This window comes from Vespula vulgaris, chromosome 15 (assembly GCF_905475345.1).
Source record: "Vespula vulgaris chromosome 15, iyVesVulg1.1, whole genome shotgun sequence".
In the NCBI taxonomy this organism is placed as follows: Eukaryota; Metazoa; Arthropoda; class Insecta; order Hymenoptera; family Vespidae; genus Vespula; species Vespula vulgaris.
This window is the reverse complement of record NC_066600.1, coordinates 761,438-784,108: the sequence shown is the minus strand read 5'-3', so window position 1 is coordinate 784,108 and position 22,671 is coordinate 761,438. Positions and strand designations below refer to the sequence as shown.

The following is a 22,671-nucleotide window of genomic DNA, read 5'->3' as shown; positions in this document are numbered from 1 at the left end:
ATCAGCTTTTTTCTCTTTGTACCATGTTGCTCATATCGTTTGTTGCTTTATAATTTTCTTTTTCTCTTTTATTTTAGTTAAAATTAATGAAAAGTATTAGAAAGGACTGTATCGGATTAATCGATATAAATAATGGTCGCAATTTTTAGTAAAAGAATGTTTAAAAATACTGAAAATTGCAATACTATTATGTAATAGTATTTTATAGCTTATTAGATTCACGTATGAGTAAGTCATTACTTTTTATAGCTTACTATATATAACAATACTTAAGTAAAGTTATAATCATAATGAAAATAATGATGTTGATATAAATAAAATAATGCTTATTATGATATTATATGGAGAGTGATAGAATAATGGTAAATGTATCATAATAATATAATAATAATAAATTAATATAAGTAAATAATATAACAATTAATCATGTTAATATATAAATCGGTATCGTATACATGTAGGTAATATTGTACATGTAATTTGTTTATTGGCTAATAGAGTATTTTTCTAATATTCATTTTGAAATCCAGCTAAAATTTTAATACATTTGCTATATACACGAATATTTTATCTAACATCGAGTTGCCTTCGTGATCTAGCATTTTTAACAGCAAGAAAAATTATTAGGCCGTGGAGGATATTAGAAAGAATGACACAACAGGTAGTCATATGTCTTGATTATATATGCTTCGTTAATATAACAGCTAATATATTTAAAAAAGATGGATATATAAAGAAGATAGGAAATTTATATAACTATAAATATATGCATGTGGGTCTATATATATATATATATATATATATATATATATATATATATATGCGTGTGTGTGTTATATTCTATCAGATTAAAATGATAATCCAGGATTTGAAACATTCAGAGATTATTCGAGTTATCTTTTGGAGATAACAAAATTGAAACATTGCTTTTGTTCTTTTAACGAATGTATTTTGATAACGAACGAGTGACCGTAAAAGATCGATTTATATAGATATCAGAATTAATATGAGAATTTACTTTAATAATTATGTTCTGTAATGTAAACATAATATCTAGATTAATAATCTCTCGATTGTGGAAAAAAATTAGATTATTAACGAAAAAAAAAGAAAAAAAGAGGAAAAGAAAAGAGAAATGAGGAATAAAAAAATTCCGTAAAGGGAATGGTTCGATTTTATCGAGAAGTTTTTCGCTGGTATTTTTCTTCTTTTTCCTCTTCGTCGATTTATAAGCTTTAACGTTTCCTTTCTTGTTGAATCGCAACGGTATAAAAGCTACCAATACGCTTGCGCCTCTCTATAAATGGTAGGGGATTCACAAGGGGATGTGCGTTGAAAGTGGTAGTCGAGGCTAAACGAGACTCCTTTGCGATCAGTTACCCGCGTAACGTCGACAACAACGTTAACGTTCTTATGATCCTCCCTTGTGATTTTATTAATTAACTAATACTACCAAATCGTAAATCACCAACATCGTAATCCTTCAGTTCATCTTGATTTGTGATAATAACAATTTGAAAGATCATTAATACCTAATAAAAGATAACTGGTAACTATCGATAATCAAATAAATTAACAAAAGGAAAAGTAAACGGTCAAGATAAATAATTTGCATTAATAATTGAAATAAAGAAGATATAAACTGTTAAAATATAAATATCAGTAATTAAATTAGAAATTGATAAACAAACGAATAATTCATTTTAATAGTAATAATTAATTACGTAAATAAAACTTAACTATATGATTAATATATGTATATAAATATACACACACACACACACACACACGCGTGTATACACATATGTATATTATATGTAGGAAGTGAATACAAATACGTGTACGTGTAATTTATAAACGAAAGGTGAATAAGTGCGAAGTTGGTTTAGAAATTTTTTTCCAAATAATAAAAACGATAAAACATTGATACAATGAGATTAGTATAACTAGAAGATAACGGTGGCGATAACAGGTCAATTTGATCACGATCGATGTCTCTCATGGGAGATCGTCGTATTAATCATTGGATATAGTTTTTTTTTATCGGAACGTGCTGGGAGATGCTGTGACGTGTCTCTTATCATCTTGGTTTATATCGGGATCGTTGAAGGAAAAAGTAAATTTATCACTCGAAGGAGAGAGACATAGAATAACAATAATAATAGTAGTAGTAGTAGTAATAATACTAGTAGTAGTAATAGTAGTTAAGGGAGCAAACAAGAAGACAAAGAAAATATCGATGGGGATTAGTTTAAATCCAAGTTTGACGTGTTAAATAAATGATATATTACGAAGATTTAATTGAAGAAATGAAAATATTTTAGAAAAAAAAGTAATTTTCCTATATTTTGTGCTATAATATATTATGTTATAATACGAATAGAAACAATCGAGATTTATTTTGAAGATTTATAGTTAGAAAAGATTTTTAGAGCTTTGTGGTTGTGCAAAGTGGATTTTAGAAGGAAAAAGTTTGTGAATTTTAAAGAGAAAGAAGCTATGGCTATCATGGAATCGATGCTTTTATTTGGCGAGGATACGTTAATAAGGTAAAATTTTTTGTAGATAAAATTTTATAATTTAATGTTTCTTTTATTTTCCTTTTTCTTATTACCGTCCATATATATATATATATATATATATATATATATATATATATTCGTATTAAATTAATTTTATATTAGAACACACATTTTTATATATCGCATTAATAAAGAGAAATTATGTTCATCGTGAAACAGATAATTCGTTATTTAAATGAAGATGCAACGAGCGGATAAAATATTTCAGATAAAATTCTCATATCATTTTCTTTATCGTCTATATTATAGCGGGACAGAAAAAAAAAGTAAAAATTGATTAAATCCTTTTTTACGGATTTGCGTTTATCATTCACATAGTCTTGACGAAGATATGTTTATAAAAAATTATTATCATTGATTGTCATGTTTCATATGCATATATAGAAACATTTATAAAATACACAATTTTTCTCTATTGCAATTTTTTAATATATCATTTTTTTTTTTTTTATTACAAAGAAAGTGATAAGATCGATTGAAAGGAAAGTTTTTCCTTCTAAAGTGAAGTGAACTAAGAAATAGTTATTGACTATGTCACTAATACACCCAAATACATTGAAAGATATCGCTGTCATTAGAAAGATACGGACGAATAAAATCGCTTGATCGGTTTAGTTAAATTCGATAGAGTATTGTCACTAATGAAACATGTTTCTAATTAAATGTTAATTCGATTTAAATTCTACCTTTCTTTTTCTCTTCTGCTTCTTACAGATACGAATAGAAAATATAAACTATTAGAATCGATTGATTAGTTTCATTATATTCGATAAAACATATTCTGTAATCTTTCTTTCTAATCGATCATTAATTCGATCAGAATTCTTTTTTTTTTCCTTATTTCGTTTTCACAATACGATATTTACGGACATATATAGAAGTATATGCGCAGACATACATATATATATATATATTCTTATGTATGTACGTATATATCTGATATTACTTTTGATATGACAAGTACAAAAAGCATTGTGAGAAGAAAACTAGCTGAGAAAGGTAAGAATTTTCGTAGAAATGTAAGAATGTAGATACTATTATACAATACAAACCAAGATCGAGTTTTCTTACTTTCTTGGCTCAGAAAGTTTAATTAAAACTTTCAGTAAATCGTTTCGATTTCTTGGCCTACGCACAAAAGAGCTTTTGCGATAAGTCTTCTCGACAGATCATAAAAAAAAAAAAGAGAGAAAGAAAAAGAAACAGAAAAAAAAGGTAAAAATAAAAGCATCATTTATATACCGTAAAAGCTTCGTTCGTTTCTATAACCGAATTGGATAGAATTCTAGTCACGGTAGGAATCTACGAACTTGACCTATCCGTTCGTCACCCATTCGTTTACATTTCCCTCGACTCGTACCTCTTCAAAATTTTCATTTCTTTTTTTTCAGAATAAACGATTTTCACGTTTCCTCTGAATCTGTCATATTCTTCTCTCCCCTTTTCCCTCTTTTTTTAATCTTTTATTTTGATCGAAACAAAATAAATATGATGACACTCAAACGTTTTTTTTTTTTTTTTAATTCTTTTGTAATACATCATAATTTTATGATTGTAATGTAACATATTATTTGGTAATAATTATAGTATAGTTATATATATATATATCAATTAATTATTGATTGTTTATAATAAAATATACAATTAATGCAGTACGATATATATACATATATATGAAATACAATATACAATTTTATTTATAAGAACTCATCTGATAATAATTGTTACTTTTTTTTAATTCGATATTAAATAATATAGGTATATTTCGAATGTCAATGTTATAGGGTATTAAATAAAATTGTAAATGATCAGTTTGATATAAATTGATAAGAAGAAAGAGTAAGACTAGATCCATTATCTCGTTACTAGTTTTAACTTCGTCAATATAATTAGGATCGTTCTTGAATTACCACCGTGAACTCTTTCTAAAGTTTATTCTCGAAAAAGAGAAGATGAAAACTTAAAAAAGAAATATATAAAAACAAAACTTTTGCATTTCATTGTATATTAAGATAGATAAGTGATTATCGAATAGGTCGAGATGTAAAATTCTCTTAATTATTCATAATAGAAGCAAATCAATTGGATTTCGTTAGATGGATCAATTTCTCTTTCTCTCTCTCTCTCTCTCTCTTTCTCTCTCTCTCTCGCTCTCATTTTCTTTCTTTCTTGAGTTTTTCTTATGGAAATAGTTTAATCTGGTTATAAGCTATGCTTTCTCACGTTTCAACTCCATGGTTCTCGTGTCGATAAATTCAGTTCGATTTCTTCACTCACTTTTAAATTTCAGTGGTATTTTTCTTTATAATTTGTAGAAAATCGATAATAACTGGATTCGTTTAATAAATGTTTCAGAACATGATTAATAAATATTTTAGTATCTCTCTTTCTCTCTCTCTCTCACACTCACTCACTCATTCTCTTCCTCTTTCTCTCTCTTTTTTATTCAATTCGAGTAGATAGATAAATGAATTATTGTTTGTATTCAGAAAAGTTATAGCTCGAACAGAGGATAAAAAAATCTTTTTTTTAATTTTACGATTAATAAATCAAAATTATAAAAAATATGTTGAAAAAGTTCGCATCATTAATTCTCGTATTTTATATAAACAAAATAAAATTTACATAATAACAGTAAAAGTTTTAATGATTTCGTTATAGTTAAGTTCTTATTACGGAAGAAAAGAAAAAATTCAATTTTAATAATTATTAACAAAATCGATTTTATTTTAATAATATTATTGCAATATTTAAATAAATAAACAATAAATTATACTTGAAAACGGTGTTGGTTTCAAATCTCTACGACTTTTCGTTCCGAAGATATCGCTGTCGAAAGATTTCCATTCATAATTCACATAGTATATCTGTTTATAATAATAATAATAATAATAGTAATAATAGTAATAGTAGTAGTACTAGGCCTAATTATTATTAAACAATATAAAGTTTACACAATTGCAATACAAATTTTAATTTCGCTGTAGTTACGTTCTTTTTACGAAAGAATAGAAAAAATTCAATTTTAATAATTATTAACAAAATCGATTTTATTATAACAATATTATTGCAATATTTAAATAAATGAAGAATGAATTACGATTGAAAACGGCGTTGATTTCAAGTCTCTACGACTTTTCGTTCCCAAGATATTGCTGTCGAAAAATTTTCATTCATAATTCGTATAGAACAGCTGTTCGTAGTAATAGTAGTAAGGGTGCGTAAATTCTTGGAATTTATATAGGTCAGTGTGTCACTGTCCTAATTTGAATGAAATTATATAGGTCAGTAGGCCAATCTAAACGTTTTCCATTTATATGGGAATATCTCTGGAACTAAAAATCGTAGAGAGTTGAATGAACTATCATTTTAAAGGGCAAAATTTCCTCTATTTTTTCAACGTATTGTTAATAATTAATTAAAAATTTGTTATAAACAATTTTTATAAACAATTTTTTGGAAAGTAAATTCGTATTATTATGCAAAAACAAAAAGAATTTCGAACTGCGACCGATTTGTGAAATTACATAAATTAATAAATGATCGATAAACAAATTCATTTTTTTATTAAAGAAATAATTTTTTATATTATTAACAGTTACATCTTTTATTTACATGGGAATATCTCCGGAACTAAAAATCGTAAAGACTTGAATGAACTATCATTTTAAAGGGCAGAATTTTCTCTATTTTTTAACGTATTGTTAATAACTAATTAACAATTTTTTATAAACAATTTTTACAAACAATTTTTTGCGATGTAAATTCATATTATCTTGAAGAAACGAAAAGAAATTCATATTGCTATATCGTTAATAATCATATCTTGCATTTACACAGGTATATCTTATCGAAATTAAAAGACGTAAATACTTCAATTAAAATGTTACAAGACATTTTAGAATATTGCAAATACATAAATTGACCATTATGCAATTTGTTAAAACTTATGTTAAATAATATTCAAAGTTCATAATTAAGTTTACATAAATAAAAATAAATTAAACAATGTAGAATTCACAGTAACCAAATAGAATATTTTGAAATATTACAAATATTCGAAAGAAGAAAAAAAATCTCCGTTGATTAATAATAAGAAAAAAAGGAAGAAATGTTTCTTTTTTTCATATCTATTGTAAAAGTTTTTGGAAAAGACGACGTTTTTATTCAAAATGAAAATCATTTCTTTTTTATGATCTCTGCTTTACTATTATATTTTTCCTTCTTTTCGAATAAACGATTTCGTAGAACATCCAAAAGCAAGTAAATGTCAATAGTACCGATCGTAGAATATCGATGCGAATGCAGTTCTGGTTCATTCGCCACGAGAATCAAATATTCCGATATCGTTCGTTGGTACAACTTGCAGCCTCATACTGTTTATATATGGTACATACGTATGTACATATGTACATAAATGTGTGTGTATATATGTACACTAGAAAATCGACTTAGAGAAAGAGAGAGAGAGAGAAAGAGAGAACGTATGATAATAAAAGATTCATTAACTTTAGAATTTTCTAAGAAATTTGTACGTTTCTTTTCTCTTTTTACGTATTTTTTAGATATTTGTTAAAAATAAATCGGATTATGTGTACATTTTATTTAATAATTTATTGATTAGATTATTAAAATATATCATATATAATTTAGATATATATGGAACGTGATTCGCTCGAATATTCAAAAATTGGAGAAATTCGAAATTGAAGTGAAGCTTCAGCTCGTAACAGTTTGCAATTTAATTATGTCGTATAATATAAATGTAAAATATTCGTGTAATGTTTAAGACCTAGAACGAATTCCATAGTTTATCGAACAATTTAGAAAACTTGTTATTAAATCGTACACCGTTTCTGATACACATATTTATCATTCTACTCTCTTTTCTTTTCGCGTTAATTATTTCATTCGTTAATATATAAATTAAAATATTTTGATTTTTAAAAGATTAGATTAAGAAATCAGGACGATGCATGAGGTCTTCGTTTCGCGTAATTAACTTTTCACGGCATTTTGAACGCTCGAAACTCGACGATGAATCAGAAAAGGTCAAACAAAAGATACAAAAACCAAGCATTCGTTTAATAACAACATTAGTAAACTTTTTCTTCTTATTTCGCTAGTTATAATCCTCTCTTAAATTTCTCTGTTTTATTAAAAGATAATATTGATTTTGTGAAATCGATTTTATTTAAATATTTGACAAACTTCGTATTACGCTAACGGTTGTTGAATTTATTTTATTACAAGTTTTAGTTAACTGCTATTCTCTAAAAATAATATCTTCCATTATCGTTTGATTCTAATTGAAGAGAGTACAAGAGATAAAGAGAGAGAGAGAGAGAGAGAAAACCAATAAATTTTCATTCATTCATTGAAATAACTGAGCGTGTAGTTTAATGGTGACATTCAATTATATCCGGTTGAAAAAATTATAAAAATTTTATTTACTAGTGCAAAAACATTCTGTCCTTTTACGTTCATTAATGTATATTGTTAACACCGATTTATAAAAAAAAAAAAGATGAAAAAAAAATGGAGAAACATATATCTCGGTAATATTTTATTTTCATGTTCTGATAAAAAAAAAAAATACTCAATAATTTTATATTCATTGACAGAAATTATTTGAATAAAAAACTATATATATATAATAATTTTCTTTTGATACCCGAATTTTTTAAACATAACAGTAATTATATAGTTCGTAAAAAATATAAATAATAAAAAAGATTTTCTAAAAATTCTGTTTCAGATCAAATAACATTCCAGAAACGAGTGATTACGAATTGGATGATAGTATTAATGGAATGTTCATCAACAATCAAAGTTACTACTCTTACAACGATTCTCTGTCAGAAGATTACATCTTCGATAGAACTGACGTTAAAGTGATTTTCATCTTGCTGTACACGATCGTCTTCGTTTGCTGTCTATTCGGTAAGTATTTATTTATTTTTTTTTATATTATTTTAATTTAATATAATCATTTTTTTTATAAAATATATATGTTATCATATTTAAAAAAAAAGAGGAAACTTGTTCAAGCATTATCTATAAGAAATTCATCTAATAAAATATCTTTCTATTTACTTTACTGTTCCATCTACGCTAAGTAATTTGAAATGCATGAAAGATTCTTCATTGATTATTCACCTTGTTTGTGGCTGACCGAATGAAGAATCAAGAGAAAATTCGTAGTAGTAGTATTAGTAATAGTAGTATATGGTAGTGAAATAACGTGTAGAAATAATGAAAATCAGGGCAAGAAAAGAAAAATTGTTTTTCGTTAGAATTTAATAATCTTCCATCCAATGGCTCCATTATATAGGTTCAGCATTATCAGAAATTAGCATAAACGTTATATCCTTAGGGAGAAATACTTCCGATGAAAACAAGATATTAGCGAGTTACTTTTTAAGATCTTAGCATAATTCGGTATAACTTTATGGCAATATCATGGAAACCGTAGGAACAATGTTGGCTGAACAACAGCCATAACAATTCTTTGTTTCTCTCACCAGAAAGAGAGGAAGAGAGAGAGAGAAAGAGAGAGAGAGAGAGAGAGACAAGGAAGGGACAAAAGTATATAAAGAAGTATATAAGCCTCTTGGGCAACGTTTAGAAACGAAATGCTTCGCGATAAATTAAAGAGAAAAAAAGAAAAAAAACTAAAGAAATTCTCTTTTTTTGCCTTATCAAATATCGTACAGATAAACTGTAAAAGATGAATGAGCAAAATATCAAAGGATTATAATAATATTTAATATATTGATACATATGCATATGTGTGTGTGCATATATATATATATATATATATATATATATATATATATATATGTCGAAGCCAGGTGATTCAAAACTAATTACATTAAGCTGTATAAATTAGCGTAGCAAGTGGAGATGAGCCATCTGTGATGTAAAATAAATGAATGTACATGTAGACGTTTATATCATCAATGAAATAATTCAATATTATTTATTAATTTATATATTTTTTTGATCCAGAAAGAAGTAAATATGATTAATAATATATCGAATATATATATATGTAATTTAATATTTATTGCAAATGAAAATTAACGATCTCTAATTTATATTGAATTTTAATATTTATTACTATATTTTATGCAAGTACGCTTTTTGTAAATTAAGAGATGTACATCTATCATAGCCATTCATTATTTTTAATTAATTATTCTGTTGATCGCATTTGATACAGCTTTTAAAAAGATTTTATACACACACATATATATATATATATTTGTATGTATGTATGTACATACATATATGAAATACTTTCTGAAACAAAAAATAACGATTGAAAGAGTTTGAATCAAATTGAAACTATAAATTAATATATATATATAATTTATATTTTATAATACATATATATACACACACAAACACACACATATAGCATACTTTTTAATTAAAATCTGATAGGAAATAATAAATGTACGTCAAGCTCGATATTGTTAAGGTGAATATTGGCAATTTCAAACGAATTTCGATGTTTCAAGATTTCGAATGACGTACACACACGTACGCACACATATAAATAATAAGTATTATTATCAAAAATTAGAAAAAGATAGAAGACGAAAAGAAGTTTCTTTACTTTGATGATAACAATTTTAATTATTCGTCTGTAATTTTTTTTTGCAAACATTGCATAATAAAGAAACAATAAATATAACAATCTATAAAAACTATTTACAATTTAAACATATTATAACAATTTAATACTTCTTAAAAAATAAAGTATACTTTTGCCATTCTCTATGGTAATATAATGAATACAAAAATAAATTCGGTCATTTACATGCAAATGTTTTTTCGTCCTATTTATCACGAGTTTTCAAAAGAAACATAACTAGTAATATCGAATTTATAGTATATGTATAGCGATCTATAAAATAAGATTTTCGTGTAATGAGCTTTTGAAGTCGTCATATGCAAAATGAAAGGGTATAGAGGTAAGGGATAAGTTTCGGATGTGCTTATATCGATCGTGCGAAAGATTAAGATTAAAACTTTACCAAGTTCCGTCTTTCTTCCTTGAGAAACTTGAAAATGAAACTTTCCTATTTCTGTCCCCTGCTTGAGAGATGAGGACCTTTTGGGAAACCTAAATGAAATTTATTGTCCCGATGACGATAATACGAACGTTCTTTGAGCCAACACAAAACGCAACTCAAACCCAACCTTGGAATAAATCGTTTTGCCTTTTTCTTCTCTTTTTAAACGATTCCCCTCTTCTTTAGTACGAATACAATATATAATATATTTAATATATATTATATATGTGTATATATATAAAATTATGAAAATGTATATACAGGGCGAGTCAAAAGTTCCTAAGCGATTTAAAAAATCGATTACTCTTTTATACATACATATATCAGTATTATATATAATTGTATGTACAGTATACGAGATTATATAAAAAGCAATAGAAAAATTAATTGTCTTTCGTACGTAGTAGCAATTATTTATTACTTACTTATAAAAAAAAATATGTGCATATATTAATTTATCGAATTCTATATTCGATTGTTAAATATTCTTTTCTCTATGGTTACTTTTTATTTTATTTTATCTTTTTTAATTTTTTTCTTTTTATAGTTCTGCAAAAGGAAATATTATAAATAAATGAAAAGTTTAAGTTTCAATTATGAAAATGAATAAATAATAATTTTAATGTCCATAACTGTGGTATGAAGCAATCCACAGTAAATTCAACTAGTAAGCGGTTTTTACTGGATATTTGTTCAGACTTCATGCAGCTGACAAGACTTCGATGTCAAAGGGGTTATCACTAGACTCATGTGTGGCATGTCTTAATTATACAGATAACTATACATCAAAGTCTTGCGGTTGTGTTACGTACGTTCCCTTTACGGTTAGAATCTTATGTGGCTATCTAATCGAAGCTTTTATCGTTTCAAAGACATCAGCTAAAAACTACATTCTTTCAAATAATTCTGACAGAACGTTACAAATGTAAGACTGTATCGAAGCATTTACGTTTTAGTCAGACGTTTCTTTTCCTTATATTCTAGGACAGTAGTAATTCCGACAAGATTTTATCTACTGGAAAGAGAAAATAATGATTTGTGAATCTGTGTGTACGTGCGTGTGTTCTCTTTTCCTCTTTCTCTCTCTCTCTCTTTCTCAATTTCTTCGTTTAACGTGGGAAAAGATACATGTGTGTGTGTGTGTGTGTGTGTGTGTGTGTGTGTGTATATATATACACACACACACATATATTTAAAAGCGACCAAATAAAATTTAATCGATCATTCTGATATGTATTCTATGTATATCTTTGTATACACCGCATGTGTAAACGTTGACAAAGATGTTGGAGTGAGATAAAGTAGTATATGAAAGAGAAAGGAAGAAGAAAAGAAAAAAAAAGAAGAAAAATAAAAAGAAAGTTCAACATAGATCTTCAGCCAAAAAGAGGGAAAGAGGAACACCATAAAAGAAATAGGAAAAGGGTGAAAATAAGAAAAAAAAAAAAAAAGAAATACTTGTGCGTAGGGGTATGAACGAACAAAACGCCGAGTGATCGATCGTGAGGCGTCTGAAAAGGGAGAAAAGGGTTCTCGTGGAAAAAATGAGAAAAAGAACAAAGGGATTTGCGACAAAATGGCAGAAAGAAAAAGACTTCTACTAATGTTTCCAAATGAAACGGAAACACAATGGTCTCAAGGATTATTATATTATACCTACATTACGAAAAGTTTTGTGAGATTTTTATTATTAAATCGACGTACGTTTATGACAATTTTCATTTCTTTTTTCTTCTAATCGTTTTTCAAAAAAAAACAATTTTACTGATGGTTCTGGTAATGAAGTATAATAATTTTTGAAATGAACTTCACGACCTATTGTTTTTGATTTGATTTGATTTCATTTTATTTTATTTTTTTTTGTTTTTTGGAAAATACTTACATTTGACATATTGTCTTTTTTACACGGGACGATGACGCATTAAATCGCAAGTTAATCGATATAAATGTATATGTATAAATATGTGTGCAGTTTTATTTAGAATATCTATGTTTACGAATACATGAGAAATCCATTAATAGGAAAATTTAGAGATAATATTTGGTTTATGTCTGTGTCAATATTAATTTTGAATACATAGACATTATAATTATATATATATATATATATATATATATATATATATATATATATATATATATATTACAGTGCAATTGTAACCACGTATTATTGTTTTGCTTTTTATAATGTTAACAAAAATGTTAGAATAAAAAGATAAACGATCCAAGGTGGACTACATATTCACCAATCATAGTTTTTTTTTTCGCAAGTACAATATTACATGTGCATTCACAATCATATCATTTTCTTCGCAAGGGCATTTGTGCATATGCACGTACTATTATTAGAATGAATAGATTAGAAACAATGGTACGAGCGTAATCATCAGTTTCAAATTTGCAAGAGAGAACATTTAGAAGTAGATTTTTTAACAACTAAGGCAAACGTCAGAAATTGCTGTGATATTGCATTGTAAATTATTCTACAAGAATTAGTTTTCAAGAAATCTAAGAAATAACGATTGTAAAAAGAGCTCATTAAATTTCTAGGACTTGTGGAATTTACATCGTGCTTTAACTTTTAAGAATGAGAATTACGATTGAAATTCTACAGTTCATTTAATTCCTTCGTTTCGTATTTTTATTCAAATCAACAAAGATATTTGTCACGATTATGTCGTCCTTTCTCTTTACCTTTCTTTTTGTTTGTTTTTTATACATTGGTATCAACAGTAAAGAAAGAATGAAAAGTCTCAAGAGAGAAAAAGAGAGAGATTTTCTACCAATATCCTTCTCCCTTTCTATGTTTGAGAGAATATATATTTACTTTTTTATTTCTCGCTAGTATATACCAGTTCTTTATTTTACAAATCTTCTTGGTGATATCGCCCCGATTATAACTAAAATTATTAAAATATGACTAATATATAATAACTAAAATATAAATATATGTAAAAAAACATTTTTAATTAAAATAAAAAATGTAAAAAAATAACTAAAAATAACTAAGATATATAACAAAGATATATTCAAATAAACGTATAAAATAAAAATATATATACGTAATATATAATAAAAGAATCGAAAAACTGGAATTAGAATGATTAAAAATCTGACACGTAAGAAAGATTCAGAAAAGTATAGATAGATATTATCAAAAGTTTGGAAATCAAAAAAATTATGAGGACAAGTGTTAATGAAGAGAATATGTAAAAAAAAAGAAAAAAGAGAGAAGTTATTAATCGTAACGTATTAATCACAACGTATTAGAACGGTTCACCGTCGAAGATACGAATGTAACGAACGAACATATCTTGTCAGCCATCGTAATATGTGATATCGATCCTAGGAACTTTCACGAGTCAGCTTTTAATGTTCCTGTTAGATGGCCAATATGCTTCTCTTGTCTATTAAGACAAACTTTTCTAACATCTTTCTTCTTATATTTTTTTTTTGTTTCTTATTTCTGAAAAACTTATCTACTTGAAAAAATATATACAGTTACTTCTGAAAGATTTTGAAGAATATTTTAAACTTTTTAATAGTACTTAATTTTAATTGAGTGGTTTTGTTTGCAAAAAAAAAATACAATTTTATTATTATTCAAGAATTGTCGTGATATTTATTTAATATATAGGTGTATATTTAATAGCACGGGAAATATTTTTATTTAGTATTATTGCATCTTCTCGATTATAATTATTATTACAAATAAAGTAAATATTACATTTATATTCTGCATCTACTTACTTTTACATTCAACATTTCTATCAGAAAAAAAAAGTTCGTAAAAATATTAATTTTATTATTACTTAATATTTATTTAGTTTTATACCATTATTATAAGAAATAATTATTATTATATATATATAAAAAAAGTCGATCTTCAAGCTTGAATTATTTCCATTATAATATACTTTTACTTGGAAAAAGAAAAATAATATACTAACGTCGGTTTCATTATTACTAGTCTTAAATATTATCATTATTCTGACGGATACCATTGTTTCTAACTTTGTGAAATTATATGTAATATACGATAACACGATGATTCAAGTTGAAAGAAAAAGATCTCAGACTACTATCGAGATTAGTATTTCGAGAATATTACACGGATAAGCGTCAAACTATGCTTTCCTACCTGCATAATATAATTTTATTCGTGCCTATTCGTCTTCTTCCTTCTCTTCACTGTCGTCTTTATACACACACACATACGTAGTTCATTCATTTTCTCCCATTGACCATTTATAAATTCTCTTAGTCATTCATAAGTTCAAATCGATTAATTTCCCTTGCGACGTTGGTACCAGCTAGTACTTCGTGATTCAACTTACAATTAGTATCCTGTACTTCTGATTTCTGACAGTTGGCCAATCAAGCTTGTCTATGTTCGAAGATATCTGCCACCAATAAGTACAGATCAGTTATATTCAAGTATATGATTGTCTAGAATATATAAGAACGGATATATACATATGTATGTTTGTATATATGTATGTCTATATTCTCTGGCTCCATCTCTATTATCCTTTTTGTTAATATCCATCTCTTTCTTTGTAACTCAATTAATTTCACTCCACGAATAGTTAGAAAAATAAACTTTAATAACTTGAAATTGTCATTTATAAATCAGTTGTCTTTCTTTATAGAATGAATACTATTTATATAGTTTAAACAGTTTGTATAGTTCACATTAATTTTATTTCTAGGTTTGGTAGGAAGAAAAAGAAATGAAATTAAAAAGAAAAATGTGAAGGAAGAAGAAAGAAAGACAAAAAAGAATTTCGTGAAGTAATTCAACGTTTAACTTTATTTAAGTATATTAAACATTTCATTTTAAGTCGTATTATACTTTCTGGGAAAGCATAGTTCTAGCAATTTTCAAATGTTTTACCCATGTTATTGATATATTACTCATATTTCGATCATTAATTAATTATTGAAATTTGAGTTGAATTTACACAACATTCCAAGCTTCGTTTAACATATGGCTTTCATATAACACGATACGAATTAAACGTGTTATTGGAGGGCTGCTTGTATTTATTGCTGGACATGTGACACGTCTTTTCTCCAGTGTATCGATAGCCAGAACGAAAGTAAAAAGTAAAGAAATAAATTGCTGAAGGGTTAACTTGTTTCTACGGGGAGACAATTTTATTTCTTTTCACAAATCCAATTTTATTTTACTATAAAGAAAATAAAAAAGGGAATTTGTGAGTCATCATTTATTTGATTATTTTTAAATTGCTATCTATCGAGTTAAACTTTATCGTATTTTATTTTACATGTGAGTATTTTTAATATCATTTTAATTTTTCTTTTTTATTAATGCTATATCTTTGTAATTATATATCTTCTGTATTTCATATCTAAGCATTAGTATTTTTGATGAAAATGTAAAATGTTTCTATTTAGTATTACAGAAATAAAATCAGAACATTTATTTTTATTAAATATTGGAAGATTACCTATTAGCCAGCACGGTATTATACTGTTCTTATTTTATATATATATATAAAATACTGAAATACTGAAAATTCCAATACATTCATTACTAACCAATCCAATACTACATTATTATATTTTTTTTTACATTATTATTATTACGTATAATTAGAACACATTATTTTTCTTTTATTACAAAATACAAAAAATTCCACCACACGTTCCACTTTAACCAATGAAATCCAATAAAATTAAACGATTTACTATACCTATTATACTCCAATCGTAATAATCGTCACTTCTCGTTTTTCCCTGAGGTTCTATCTATACTAAGTTAAATAGTAAATAAAACTATACACATTACATTCGAATTGTAAAGAGCTAAATTAGACTTTTCCCAAATTTCTTTCGATCCTCGTAGAGTATATTTATAAGAAAACGATTTAAAAGAATGTTTTTTTTATGTTCACTCGAAGAACACTGTCGAATAGGTAGAATTAATGGCTCGTGGATTTACGATTTGAAGGGATCTGCCGCAAAAGTGGGGTACTTTTAGACGTGGCCATATTTTCTTCTTCTTTCGAAAATCCCGTACGGTTAAGAAAAAAATAGGTACGAAAGAGAAAGAAAGAGAAAGAGAGAGATTAGAGAAGATGTCATGAATAAACGGCAATGGCTGAGACGTTGAATATTAAAGTCGTCGAGTCCTCTTCTACTTGTTCTTCTTCTTCTACTTCTCTTACGACTATTACATACTTTACCTTTATCAACGTAATTTAAAAAAAAAGTCTGCCTTTCGTTCGAACTTTGAAAACATATAAAAAAAGAAAATATATATGTATGTGTACGATCTTGAGCTTGCTTTTCTTCATTTTCTTTTACTTTCTCTTTCCTTTTATCTTCCCTTCAGCTTCTTCGAATTACTTTCTCTCATTTTCTTTTTTCTTTTCTTTTTTTTCTTTTTTTTTTCCTTCGGATGATGACGTCCCATTGTCATTCGAGAATCGTACGAGCAACTTACAGGCGCAATACAAGACGGTAGCATTGCTAAGCAATAAAATTCGAAGCAGGGATCGAACGTGATCGGCATCGAATTGAAATAGCCAGTGGTACAAGGTGAACCTTGTGTCGTTGCACCGTTGTATCTCTCTGTTACCGTCTCTCTTTCTTTCTCTTTTTTTCATTCTCTCATTCTCGTTAATTTTTTTTTTTTTTTTAATTAAGCTTAACCATCTTTTTCTGAAATTACATTTTAATACATGAAAAACCACTTTCCGATAATCGCTTTCGTTTGCTTATGACACAGCTTTTTTATAATCGATTTTGTTTGCTTATGACACAGCTATTTTATAATCGGTTTTATTTGACATGAATACGATAAAGTTGAATAAAATAATGGAGACACCATGTCATATTTTTTGTATATAATTATAAAGATATTTAATAGTCAATATATATATATATGTATATATATATATATATATATATATATATATATTATATATGAAATAATGTTATTTTTAATCAATATACTAAATTGTACTATTATTCCATAATATTCTAATGATATATCTACACTAGATTATTCTTACATGTATAAACATTACATTATATATTAGTAGTATTAATATTAAATTAATATATATATATATATATATATATATATATATATACACGTTTTGTATAATTTCCATATTCAACAAGATACTTAGGGAGAATATTTTCCTTGGAGTATATGCTGAACAAGCAAAACGATTAATCATTATTACGAGGTATTAGGTATAAGGGGCGAAAATCTTGAAAAATGATACTAATATAATCTCACCAGAGTCTGCCAGACGAAAAGTAGCCTTAAGATGAAAGTATAAAATTATTTTTCATTAAAATGTTAAGATAAAAACGTGATAAAGATTGTTTTAATTTTAATTATACAACAAATTATCTTTTTTTAACATTTAAAGATAAAACGTTAATTAGTTGATAGTAATAATTATTTTTAATTAATTAAATTATTTTAATTATATACAATGAATTAAATGAATCAATTAACATCTATTATTTTCTTCTTACGATAACGGAACTATAATATGAATTGCTATAGGTACGAGATCGATCGATCGTAAATACATTCGGATTAATGGATCTTTGGTTCATCGCTATGCACGGATTTCCTAGAATAATTCTAAACCGCAAACGTGAGAAGCAATATATTAAGATAATTCCTATATCCGATTTATCGGAATGAAATAGGAAAGAAAATACTGCAGTAAATTTTAATCTATTTATTAAAACAAACTTTAGGATTCACTCGTTGCATTTTCTCCATTTTATTACTTTTAATTTAATAAAAAATCTTTAGTTTAAAATGTGAATGAAATTATATGCTTAAATGAAATTTCGAAGTAATGTTTAAATCTCAAAAGAAAGAAAAGAGAGAGGACAAAAGAAAAAGGACAAAAAAAGACCATCAACATTCATTATAACATTTCAAAGATATCTATCGGATCCAACTAACTTAGATTAACTATCTGTTTCAGGTAATCTAATGGTAATTCTCGTGGTGACATTTTCTCGTCGCTTACGAAGCATTACAAACTTCTTCTTGGCAAATTTAGCAGTAGCAGACTTTTGCGTCGGCATATTCTGCGTCTATCAAACTCTGATAAATTATTTGATGAATAGTTGGCGATTAGGTAACTTCCTCTGCAAAGTTTATATGTTCGTTCATGCATTATCCTATACGGCGAGCATTTTGATATTGATGGTAGTATGCATAGAGAGATATTTGGCAACGGTACATCCAATGAAATGTAAATCGATGTTGACCAGAAGTCGTCTAAGAACAGTCATTGGTATTGTATGGATAATAGCAGCATTATATGCCGCACCAAGATTTATTTATTTCGAAACGATCATCAACGAATTGAGCGATGGTAGCGTTGATATCATTTGTGGACCTAACATGAAGAAATACAAGAAACACGTCCTAGACGCTGTCAACTTTATCTTCCTTTATCTCTTACCACTGGCATTGATGTCCTATCTCTATACAAAAATAGCTATCCGCCTTTGGAGAAGCGGTGCTGCTCTTGGTAGACCTGGCCTAGTAGCCAAAACTAGAAATGGTAGAGTTCAGCATATTCATACCTCTTGCAGAAATGTTCTGAGAACAAGACGTGGTGTTATAAGGTATTCATCTTTGAAAATTGTCCTTTCTGTCTTCGCTGTTTCTTGAATAGTACACACATATATATATACACAGGCATATTACTGTTACGCTTACTTTATTTATTGTTTTGTATATGTACATACTTATATAATATTTGGTGGGACAAGAGTTTCTACGTTATTTTAAAAATCAGTTACACTTTTTCCAAGCTAACTCTTGGAACGATTTGTTTTTTCAGATTGTACAAAATGTCTTGTAGTTTTGCGATCTGAGAATAGAAGAGAAAGGATTAATGTGATTGATTTTTAAAATCATCTAGGAATGTTTAACCCACCCTGTATACGACTTATATATGTATATATATATATATAGACATATATACGACATATATGCCAAGCTTACACATATCCTTTCACATTTCATTCCTCTTTTCATTCTACTTCGTCTATCCCATTTTTCTTTTTCTTCAAGTTCTACTTTTACTTCTTCTACTTGTTCTACTTTTTCTTCTTCTTCTTTTTCTTTTCCAAATTAAATTCAAGCTCACCTTTGATATTTTTTCTTTTTCTTACTCGTATAAGCTTCATTTCTTAAAAAGTATTAGATCGACGGCGAATCGTCAATCAATGTGATCGAATACCCTCCATCTATTCGAACGAGCAGAGCATCGATAACACGATTTGCCACGTCTATAATTTTCCCTCGTAACGATGATTTATTTCCGATTTTCATTTTGCTCAAAATCGACGTGCTTTTAAAGAAAACGCATCGAACTTAGAACACCTTGTAGGATACAAAAGGTGTGTGTGTATGTGTATATATATATATATGTCTACAACTGATGCTAAATAAAAACTGAATAGACAATGAGATCTGATGGATATGTATATACGTTTATACATATACGTAAATTCAGAGATACATAGGTACACACATACGTAAAAATATAGATTATATATATATATATTTTTATACAAATTTTCATACTTTTTCATAAATACGATACATACCTGCATATACGTATACGTATCTACATATGTTCGCAATATAGATATTTTGATGTATATTTTACTTGAAAAATTATTCTAAATTTTATATATACATATATATATATTTAACAGGATGCTGATTGCCGTAGTAGTACTTTTCGCACTTTGCAATCTCCCACAACAAGTTCGCATAATTTGGCTACACTGGGGTCCAAATTACGATCGAACTTCTAATTTTACTACTCTACTGACCGTATCGACTTTCTTGATATCTTATACGAATTGCTGCCTGAATCCATTTCTCTACGCCTTCCTTTCGCGTAATTTCCGTGAAGGAATGAGAGAAATTCCTTGCTGCAAAGGTAAAGGAAATCGTACAGCAGGTGGATTGGCTGTAACTGGTTGCGCCAGTGGTGAAATAACGAGACAAGAAAATGGGACCAACGGGAATCACCTTCCTCACAGTTTACTTGTACGATTAAGTTCGATACAAGAGAGTCCTTCTACAACACATGCCATACCAAGAAGGAATACTTAAGAGAAGAGTACTTAGTGATATTACATAGCTGATATACTCATTAAGAACAAGAATACTAATTTGATTTATGTATCTAAATTTACTCGACAAAAAATTTAATGCGACGATTCGGAGAACTACGCTATAGCTGTAGTTTAATATTTTATTTAACAGTTTGAGAAACGTGTGAAAATAACTTAAAAAACAAAAAGAAAGGAAAAGAAAAAACATGTCGGCCATCGCGTGAGAAACAACGTGAAAATTATTTCTATTATAAAATGATAATAATTTCGAGATGAACACTGAAGAAATGATGATTAAGATTCATTTATAAATCCTGTGTAGTTTGGAGGTATTATCAAGTCTCAAAGTTCATGTACTCGATGAAGTTAACCATAGAACAACCAGAGAGAGAGAGAGAGATCACGTCATCGGTTTGTGATAACGATAATGCAATGAAATTGTTACGATCACTTAATCCAATTATTTGTTGAACGAATCGTAAAACTTTCTTCTTTGTTCCGGTTCGAATTGATTGAAAATTCCTGTAAGAGCTTGTCAATGTCGTCGCTTAAAGAGAATACCTACTATCAGAAATAACTTTCCTATATGTTTCCTACGTGCTAGAGAACATTTGCACGAATATGTATAGAACGTAAGTACATATATGTATTCATACGATTTACGTATACCAACAGCACATTTATCATCTACTATTACTTCCTTTCGAATATGTCCGAGTTAGGAACAAGAGTTCAAGCTTTTATTATGTAAAATGTCTACCGAATATAATAGAAAGGAAGAAAGGATACAAGGAGAGATAGAAAAAGAAGGAGGATATATATATATACAAGTGTGTATATATCATATATATATGTGTGTGTGTGTGTGCTTTTTATTAAAATTAGATGCACCGAAAAAATTGAAGTCCAAACTTTAATATCGAAAGATCAAAGTTCCTGATATCTCGATAAATTACGTATGTATATATGTAAGAAGATAATATCAGGAGACTATGTCTCGAAAGTTTGGGAATAGTTAAAAAACACTTGTATCGAAAGAGAGAGATAAGATTAATCGTATTGTCTCATCGAATAAGATCATACTTCATGTGGGTTCTGTGCAAAAGATCGAAGTATAAAGTGCATAAAGAAAAAAAAGGATATGAGGCGTGCTTTTAAATGGTGGATATGTAATATATGTAGATATGCATATATTCTCCTTCCTTTTTTCGATTGAAATGAAATCTTCTTTTTATTCGTTCGAATCATGCGAGTGTTATCAGAAGTATTATTAATGTGTATGTGTGTATATATATATATATATGTGTATATGTTTTTCTTCTTCTTCTTCTGCTTCATCTCTTGATCTTTTTCTTCAAGTGTTATCTATACCGATGAGGTCTCGAGTTCACAAGCTTCTAACCAGTGTAAACTGGTATTAAAGAAAAGAAGCTTCTTAGTTGATCCGTCATATCAATGCCGGACGTATCAATTTTTATCTTCTCGATAAAAGAATAACAATTTATCTACTTAATAACAACTAAATTAAACATTTTGGAGTAATTTATTCTTAATAACATTAAGATATAGGTGAACGAACGTTATAAATCATAATATATATACATACATAATTTCTAATCAATGCTATCGCGATTTAGACGAAATCGTACAAATGAAAGAAATTTTATGCCAGATGAATATGTAAACCAAGTTATTTTCCATACGCCGAGATAAAAGATAATTTTATACGTTCGTTCTGCTGGGGGTATCCCAAGTCAAATGTTTCTGTAACTCGTCTATATCGTTAAGTGCGTTGTTTCATTATTTTAAAGAGACATCATCGTACATCGCGCAACGGAAAGTATAGCTTTCCATTT

The 22,671-nt window shown here is 27.5% G+C and overlaps 1 protein-coding gene across 1 annotated transcript; it reads left to right on the top strand.

Moving 5' to 3' along the window:
• The first annotated feature begins 1,380 nt into the window (after nt 1–1,380).
• Nucleotides 1,381–22,107, top strand: LOC127069315 (trissin receptor). Its single transcript, XM_051006189.1, has 5 exons — nt 1,381–2,116; nt 2,453–2,549; nt 8,341–8,525; nt 18,655–19,306; nt 20,408–22,107. Coding segments are annotated over exons 1-5 (1,341 nt in total). The 5' UTR covers nt 1,381–2,115; the 3' UTR covers nt 20,814–22,107.
• The last annotated feature ends 564 nt before the right edge of the window (nt 22,108–22,671 follow it).

Coding starts and splice junctions, on each gene's coding strand:
- LOC127069315 (XM_051006189.1), top strand. Junction 2,550..8,340: donor GGCGAGGATACGTTAATAAG/GTAAAATTTTTT, acceptor ATTCTGTTTCAG/ATCAAATAACATTCCAGAAA. Junction 8,526..18,654: donor CTTCGTTTGCTGTCTATTCG/GTAAGTATTTAT, acceptor TATCTGTTTCAG/GTAATCTAATGGTAATTCTC.